Genomic DNA, 8,623 nt, shown 5'->3' on the forward strand with positions numbered 1-8,623 from the left:
GGGAGTCCAAAAGAAAAGGAGGGATGAAGGATACATCAGTACTGCCCTTGAACCTGCAAACGTGCGCTGGAGAGGCTTAGGTTCAGGTTCAGTAACCCCACCCCCACCCTCCCTGTAGAGGAGAGAGAGGCTCACTGGTAAGCTCTTGGTTGGCATTTCTAAGTAAACTTGAACATTCACCGTAAAGCTTTTTATTTTGTCTCCATCCAGTTCATTGTTTCAGACTGGTTTGAAACTGTCAGTGAATTGTGAAATCTGACATTTCCTCAACAATTATGAGGTATTTGTAGATTAAGCGCCATTGTAAGAAACAGTGCTGAAATCCTGTAATACAATAGAATTGCCAGGAGGGAGCTGATGTTGACACGATCACAACCTTACTCATATTTCCCCAGTTGTACATGCGACTCATCTGTGTGTGTGTGTATTGTTTCCTGTGTGTGTTGTTTCCTGTGTGTGTGTTTTCCACATATGTGACTTCATCTTCAATGTTTTAAAGTGGAATAGTAGATGCTGTTGTGTCATATATGCTGAGTACATCACTCCTATTATAGGTAAGTACTGATTCTGAAATATGTCTTAATTGTGGACATACTGACTAGGTTATAAAAACGTCTTTACTGTGGGTCATGGTCAGATTTGAAGGGACAGGTCGTTTAGTCATCAAAACTTCACTTTACTCTTTGTAAATGATATCCTGGAAAGCTCAGGATCAGTTATGTTCCCATGCCCTCAACAAACAAGTGCCCTGGAGAGTGCTATCCCCTTGGTGAGGCCAACCATGACCTGCAGTGGAGAGAGTTCACTGCCAAGTCTGCCCCGTGTTCTCCTGGGATGTGGCCTCTCATCACCTACTGCTGGTAGATGGAAAACTGGGCTAAGTCAGATCTGTTAGGAGACAGTGACATAGATGTCTTCTGTACCCCTGTGTAAGGGGTTTGTGAAGGTAATTTTGCTAGAAGCTGTGTTTGCCATCCCACTGAGTTTAGAACACCTCCTTAGTAAGTTGGAACTCAACTATATTTTGCCAGTAATGGGGATCGGATTCCTGAAAAGTGCTGTAAATGGCAAAACCAAAATTGCTTAGAAGATACAGAATTAGGAGAAGAAGAGGCATTAAGTATTTTTTATAGCAGTAAACCGCAAGGAATTGTCTTAATTCCAAGACTTTATCAGCATAAAAACTCATACTGATGAAAACCCCCTCCAAACTGGCTCCTTTGTCTACATCTGTTTCCAGGGCACACTTAACACTTTCAGGGCCCGCCTTCACAGTTATGGACAAAGGCCCACTGTAACTTCAGCCGAAGCCCATTGTAGGAGGACTTCGGCACACTGAGGATGTGGGCTGGGGAAATGGGATCTAATCTCAGTTAGTGCTGATTTGTTCCTTTGCCCAAAGGTCCATACCTAGGAGGTGTAAATGAGCTGGGATGTAAACTGGAGAGTTGCAAACATGTGTTTTAGACAGACCTGGGTTTGAATCCAGGTTCCACTTAATAGCAGTGTGACTCAGTAGATTTCTTAATCCGAGCACCAATGGCCTCATCTTTGGTTGGACATGACTCCACCTATCTCACCGGGTTCTTAAAAGGAATAAGTACCTATTACATAGTAGGCATTTATAATGAGTGAAAAAGTTGGCTTAAAACTCAACGTTCAGAAAAGATCATGGCATCTGGTCCCATCACTTCATGGCAAATAGATGGGGAAACAGTGACAGACTTTATTTTGGGGGGCTCCAAAATGGTGACTGCAGCCATGAAATTAAGACGCTTGCTCCTTGGAAGAAAAGTTACCACCAACCTAGACATCATATTAAAAAGCAGAGACATTACTTTGCCAACAAAGGTCCATGTAGTCAAAGATACGGTTTTTCTAGTAGTCATGTGTGGATGTGAGAGGGACTAAAAGGTAAGCACTGAAGAATTGATGCTTTTGAACTGTGGTTTTAGAGAAGACTTGCGAGTCCCTTGGACACCAAGGGGATCCAACCAGTCCATGCTAAATGAAGTCAGTCCAGATTAGAAGGACTGATGCTGAAGCTGAAACTCCAATACTTTGGTCACCTGATGCGAAGAACTGACTCATTGGAAAAGACCCTGATCCTGGGAAAGGTTGAAGGCGGGAGAAGAGGACCACAGGATGAAATGGTTGGATGGTATCACTGACTCAATGGAGATAAAGTAAAGTCACTCAGTCGTGTCTGACTGTTTGTGACCCCATGGACTGCAGCCCACCAGACTCCTCAGTCCATGGGATTCCCCAGGCAAGAATACTGGAGTGGGTTGCCTTTTCCTTCTCCAGGGGATCTTCCCGATCCAGGGATCAAACCCGGGTCTCCCGCGTTGGAGGCAGACGCTTTAACCTCTGAGCCACCAGGGAAGATGGAGATAAGTTTTGAGTAAACTCCAGGAATTGGTGATGGACATGGAGGCCTGCCGTGCTGCAGTCCATGGGGTTGCAAAGAGTTGAACACTGCTGAGCAACTGAACTGAACTAAACTGACTGATAATGCCTATAATTATAGTTGATAATGCTTTCTAATAAATCTTAGTTACATTCTTACACTCCCAAGGGGATCAGAAGGGGCAGCATAAATCAAGGTTATTCTGCTTTGGGGTTTTTCAGGTCCTCCCCCAAGATGGTGATATTTTTTGCTGATGGCCCTCATACTGCAGTTTGAGGTGAGGAAGGTGTTGGTGGGTATCTCCAAGTCTGGAGAAAGTAGGACCTGGGGAAGCTAAAAACCAGGAGTTTGGAAGGAAGACTGAGCCGGTAACAGGAAGGGGAAGTGTGGGACCAGAGGGCAGGAAATTGAAACCAGGAAGAGGAAGTAACACCAGCTACTGTGTCAGCCCACATACCCAGAGCTGCTTCTCCTCTGTTACCATTTCAGTTCCTTCAGCCTCATTCAAAGTAGGCCTGATGGACCCTCAGCCTCAGCCCAGCAGCCACAGAGGCCCTAGACCCAAGCCTGGGTCCATTCTGGGGGCTAGGCTGAGTTCAAGCAATGCTGCCCCTTCTGGGGATTGCTAAAAGCACTTAAATTTCTGTGAGAGATCTGTCATTTATCCCTAATGGGAAGGACCAGTTTCCTCTGCTCATAGACCTGACTTAGGGCTTCCTCAGTCTTGGTCACAGTATTGTGCCCACAACCCCCCAGAGACACCCAGGGGCTCGTCTGCTGTTGCATCTGGGAAGGGTTGAACAGTTCAATAGCCACTCATCACCCCTTTGCCCTTGTTCATCCAGTCAGTGAGTACCCCCCAACCCTCACCACCCAGTCCCAGACACCCAGGGTCAACAGAAAAGTTAAATACCCAGGAGAACAGAGTGACAAAGGAGACCAGGGGCATTTCCTGCCCCTGTCCACATCGGGCATTGTGATAACAGGCTGGACCTAAGGAGAGAAGGGGGACTGGGGTGGGGACTCTAGGGCCCGTAGAGCCCTTCAGATGGGAGCATCTGAAGACTTGCCTGCATCAGCCCTCCTGTGAGCAAAGGAGAGAAGGCTGTGGATGAGTCAGTCCCAGGGATTGATGGAACACAGGAACCAGACGATCAAGTCAGGATGAAACAGCTGAGCGGAGGATAGAACCCAGGCTGCCTGGCTCCTGCTCCCAGAGTTGTTCTTTACACGTCATCCCACACACTGTTTAGACAGAGCCACGGAGAAGAAACAGACATCCTGGAGGCTGCCGGGAGGAGGCCAGGGCTGGGAACAGAAGGAGGTCTGTTTATTCTTGGCAGTCCAGTATCCAAGGGGCCCCACACCCACTTCTGTCCAGACCCCAGTCTGAACTCTCCCAGAGCCTCTTGACTTCTGCCCAACCAGAGAGCGTGAGGCTGGGAGCCATCCCCTGGAACGCTGTCGAGACTGGATGCTTCTCCCACTTTTTGTCCAGAGACCCTTCTCTCCAGGACCCCTGACTGGCAGAGCCAGACCTCTCAGGCCTCCAGCCCTTCAGGCCCAGGTCTTCTTGGGAGAGGGCAGAGGACCCCTTGCTCCATCTTCGTGTGCTCTTAAACAAGAAAGCTCTTCCTAATGTCTAACCTCCAGCTTTTTTGCTGGAGATTTAGCCTGTTTCCTCTCATTTCAGGTCTCAAGAAAATGTAACTGCTTCTCTCCCTCTCCCCAAAGTTACACTTGACACAAGGTGGAAATCAGGGCTTCCTGGCCTTGAACTTGCCCTTCCTCTCACTCAGCTTCCTGTGTTTCCTTGTGGAGTGAAAGTGTCATTACCCTCTTGCTATTCACAAGCTCTTCATCCGCTTATTTCAATGGAATTCTCAGAGGGGACGTGCAGAGAAGGCCAGAAGTTCCTCTCATTGACTGCTTCTGTGCCAACCACTGACCCAAGTCCTTATTACACTTTTTTTTGGCCACACAACGTGGCATGTGGGATATACCCCAACTAAGGATTGAATCTGTGCCCCTGTAGTTGAAGGATGGAGTCTTAACCCCTGGACCTCCAGGGAAGTCTCCCCACATTTTCTCATTTAGTCTCACAATAGATGAAAATGGTATGAGCCCCCATTTTACAGATGAGGAAACTGAGGTAAGAGAATTTAATAATTTGTTCAAGTTTACACAGCTAGTAAAATAGGATCCAAGTAAGATTCTGAGATTTAAACCCAGGCCTTCTGATTCAAGCACTGGCTGTTTCTTAGTCTTCATGGAGGAGAGAAGAAGGATGTCATTTGTTGAGACCCCTCCCCCTGTTAGGTGTCTGGCAGTAGGGTGTATGCAGTTACATATATTATCCCATAAGACTCCTGGCAACACTGACTGATGGTTTGCCTTGTTCCCATTTACAGGTGAGAAAATAGAGGCCCAGAGATAGCTTGCCCAAGAGCCATTTGTGCCTCTGAGCCCAAAATGTGACTTACAAAGTAATTGAGAAAAGTGTAGAATGACCCTAGATTCTAGAAGGCAAGGCTGGCTTTATAAGCTGAAAGTTCCCATCAGGTGATAGGAATGGGAGATAGCGAGGATTCTCGTGTTTCAAAGGCCCCCACCACTGCCACCATCAGACTGTACTCAGCAAAGTGGCAGAATTACAGAGCTGGATGCGCTATCAGCTGGCTGGCCACTGATATATTTATAAAATGTAAATATATCAGCCGGGAGGTGGGGAGGATGGACTAAATCATTGTTCACTAACTGGAATGCATTTCTCAGTAGCAGGCCAGAGAGTTCCAAGCTGCCTCCTTGGTGGCAAGCTATGTCCAGTGGCTGGAGACAGGGCCACTGGCCACTCGTATGGGAGGAGGACGTGGAGGGGGCCTGGGGGAAAGGGGAGGAAGCCTTCCCAGCACAGCAGCTCAGGGTGTGTCAGGCCCCACCCCCAGAGGCGGGGCCAGGCTGGGTCCCACCAGCCTCAGCTCCATCCCAGGCGAAGGCAGAGCCAGGGCAGCAGAGAGCTGGGGGCCCTGCTGTCTCCACACAGTGGAGGTACCATGACCTCAAAGGTCAGGACACCAGACGTCACCAGAAGCCGTGCAGCGCTGGCTGGGACAACTCTCTGACACTCGGAGGGGAGCTCAGGCTGGGCAAGCCACACTTGTCACCTACAGTCATGTGAGTAGCTACTTAACCCTAACCCTAGCCCCCACCCGGCCCCCGGGCCACACCTGGAGACCTCAGCCTCAGGGCCTGAAGAGGCCTTGCACCCACCCCAAGCCACCGGAGCCTTCAGGTTGTAACTGCTGAGAAGTCCCCCCACCCCCAGGGCTGACCCTGCCTTTCTCGCTACTCTGGTGTAGGTGGGGTGGGAGACTCACTCCCAGCGAAGAGCTCCAGCCCGCGACTCCAGAGTCCAGGTTTGAAGTGTCTCAGGTCCCTGAGATCTTCCGGGGTTTGAACAAGTTAACAGTGCAGGGATGAAGGGGAACAGAAACCAGAGGGCAGCTGGAAGGGAAAGATGTTCCCAGCAGAGGGCACTGGGGGACACTGAGAAAGAGGAACCAGGCTGAGGGAAAAGGGGTGCAACGGCCTGGGGGAACTGGGGGAGCTGGGAATAGAAGGGATAGCATCTCCTGTGCTCAGGGTGGCCTTGAGGCCCTTTGACCCTCTGACCCCGGGGAGGGGGCAGGTAGGAATCCTTCCCTTGTTGACTTTGATCCTAGCAACAGCAGCTGCTCCCCTGTTGACAGAAGCAGGAGTTTCCCACAGGGCCCAGGCAGGACACCCCCTCCCTCATCCCCATGATGTGGTGACAGGGCCAGGGCATGGGAGGACTGGGAAAGGTCAGAGCCACAGAGAGGCCAGGCCCTGCCCAGCGGCTCCCCCTCCATCTCTGGGCTCACTTCAGCCCCCTTGCCCTCCACACTCACTGCCAACCCTCCTCCTCACTCAGCAACTCTTCCCCTCCTCCAGTTCCCAGGAAAGGCCCCGTTGCTAGCTGCTAGCCTGGTGCGGACGTCAAGTTTATGGGCTGGAAGTCCTACCCGGAGGCTGCTCACTGAAGTGTAACCAACCACAAGGCGGATGGAAGGGAGGTGCTGGGGACAGGGCAACCCCTTGGTGCTACTAACTCAGTGAGCCCTGCCTCAGACTGACTTCTGCCCCACCCCACCCCCACCCCCACCTCCAATCCTTAGTAACCTACCACCTTTTAAAAGACACTGGTGCCAACCAGCCTGCAAGCATCTGAAGACACGGACCACTCTCCATTTATATCCACCGTCCCTCCCCCGCCAACCCCAGCCCTAGCCCCTGGTCCAGGGCCCGCCCATGGCCCAAAGGAGGCTGTCAGCTGTTGGCTGGCCAGAGGACCACTACACACCAGCCAGATTCCATCCTATCCCTTTAGCTGATTTAGAGGCCTCATCTGGTGGAGGCAGGGATGGTCCAAATGCTGTGGGGATGGGTGTATCTAACCAGAGACAAACACAGCTGCCCAGAGAGGGTCAGGCAGGTAACAGAATGGGTGAAAGGGCTGGGTGGGGACTGTGGGGAGCTTTCTGAAAGCAACGACAGCACAACTCTAGCTGGTTGCTACTACATAGGCCCTGATTTTTTTTTAACCAAAAATATGAATTTTTATGTAAATTTTAATTGGCAATTCATTGGAGGAAAAATGTGTATCAGCAAACAGGAGATGGTCCACAGTCCATTGGTCTGCAACCTCTGGATAGCTTCCCTGGTGATTCAGAGGTAAAGAAATCCGCCTGCCAATGCAGGAGACGTGGGTTCAGTCCCTGGCTGGGAAATAGCTCAGTAGTTCAATCGAGAAGGGGCTAGCTACCCACTCCAGTATTCTGGCCTGGGAAATCCCATTGACAGAGAAGCCTGGTGACCTACAGTCTCTGGGGTCACAAAGAGTCCGACATGACTTAGCGACTAAACAACAACTTGCCGAGAGAGGACAGTGATCCGCAGCCCCATCCTAACTCCAGCCACCCCATCTTCCGTCCAGGCATGCCTGCTGCTGCTCCAGGTCTCCCCCGTCCCCAGGCCCAAGATGACACCCAACAGCACCAGGGAGGTGCCCAGCCCCGTTCCTGCAGGGGCCCTGGGGCTCTCCCTGGCCCTGGCAAGCCTCATCGTCGCTGCCAACCTGCTCCTGGCCCTGGGCATCGCCGGGGACCGCCGCCTGCGCAGCCCGCCCGCTGGCTGCTTCTTCCTGAGCCTGCTGCTGGCAGGGCTGCTCACCGGGCTGGCGCTGCCCGCACTGCCCGTCCTGTGGAGCCAGAGCCGCCGGGGCTACTGGTCCTGCCTCTTCCTCTACTTGGCTCCCAACTTCTGCTTCCTCTCCCTGCTCGCCAACCTCCTGCTGGTGCACGGGGAGCGCTACATGGCCGTGCTGCGGCCCCTGCGGCCCCGTGGGAGCATGCGGCTGGCCCTGCTCCTCACCTGGGCTGCCCCCTTGCTCTTTGCCAGCCTGCCTGCCCTGGGCTGGAACCACTGGGCGCCTGGTGGCAACTGTAGCTCCCAGGCCGTCTTCCCAGCCCCCTACCTCTACCTCGAAATCTATGGGCTCCTGCTGCCGGCTGTGGGTGCAGCCGCCCTCCTCTCGGTCCGCGTGCTGGTCACTGCGCACCGCCAGCTGCAGGACATCCGCCGGCTGGAGCGGGCCGTGTGCCGCGGGGCGCCCTCAGCTCTGGCCCGGGCCCTCACCTGGCGGCAGGCCAGGGCGCAGGCCGGGGCCACGTTGCTCTTTGGGCTGTGCTGGGGCCCCTACGTGGCCACCCTGCTGCTCTCTGTCCTGGCTTTTGAGCAGCGCCCACCACTGGGGCCTGGAACTCTGCTGTCCCTCATCTCACTGGGCAGCGCCAGTGCGGCGGCTGTGCCCGTGGCCATGGGGCTGGGTGATCAGCGCTACACGGCCCCCTGGAGGGTGGCCGCCCAGAGGTGGCTCCGGATGCTGCGGGGCAGACCCCAGGGCAGTCCTGGCCCCAGCACCGCCTACCATACCAGCAGCCAAAGCAGCGTGGACCTCGACTTGAACTAGAGGGAGGGCCTCTGCTCATTCCAGTTAGAAGCATCCATCCATCTTGGCTGCCAAGCCCGTCTCTACATGTCCCCACGGATCTGGATCATGATCAGAGAGTGTCCCTGTATGACCCCATTCTGACTGAATAAAGCTCCCTTGGCCCAGGTGATGGTTATCTCATT

At 52.9% G+C, this 8,623-nt stretch overlaps 1 protein-coding gene across 8 annotated transcripts; it reads left to right on the forward strand.

The window, feature by feature from the left end:
- The first annotated feature begins 5,333 nt into the window (after window positions 1–5,333).
- GPBAR1 (G protein-coupled bile acid receptor 1) lies at window positions 5,334–8,607 on the forward strand. Of its 8 annotated transcripts, none has more exons than XM_069578321.1 (4): window positions 5,357–5,584; window positions 5,770–5,826; window positions 6,383–6,504; window positions 7,425–8,607. In XM_069578321.1, exon 4 carries the CDS (start codon window positions 7,470–7,472, stop codon window positions 8,457–8,459), a length of 990 nt encoding a protein of 329 aa, XP_069434422.1. In that variant the 5' UTR covers window positions 5,357–5,584; window positions 5,770–5,826; window positions 6,383–6,504; window positions 7,425–7,469; the 3' UTR covers window positions 8,460–8,607. The 8 variants fall into 8 exon arrangements, with proteins under 8 accessions (XP_069434417.1, XP_069434419.1, XP_069434422.1 ...); XM_069578322.1 differs by having other exon boundaries at window positions 5,360–5,584; window positions 6,383–6,543; XM_069578323.1 differs by having other exon boundaries at window positions 5,360–5,584; window positions 6,383–6,474.
- Window positions 8,608–8,623: the final 16 nt, after the last annotated feature.

This window comes from Ovis canadensis, chromosome 2, assembly GCF_042477335.2.
Source record: "Ovis canadensis isolate MfBH-ARS-UI-01 breed Bighorn chromosome 2, ARS-UI_OviCan_v2, whole genome shotgun sequence".
NCBI lineage: Eukaryota > Metazoa > Chordata > Mammalia > Artiodactyla > Bovidae > Ovis > Ovis canadensis.

Bases quoted from the DNA above. Each gene is read 5' to 3' on its own strand.
- GPBAR1 (XM_069578316.1), top strand. From the start codon at position 7,470: ATGACACCCAACAGCACCAGGGAGGTGCCCAGCCCCGTTCCTGCAGGG.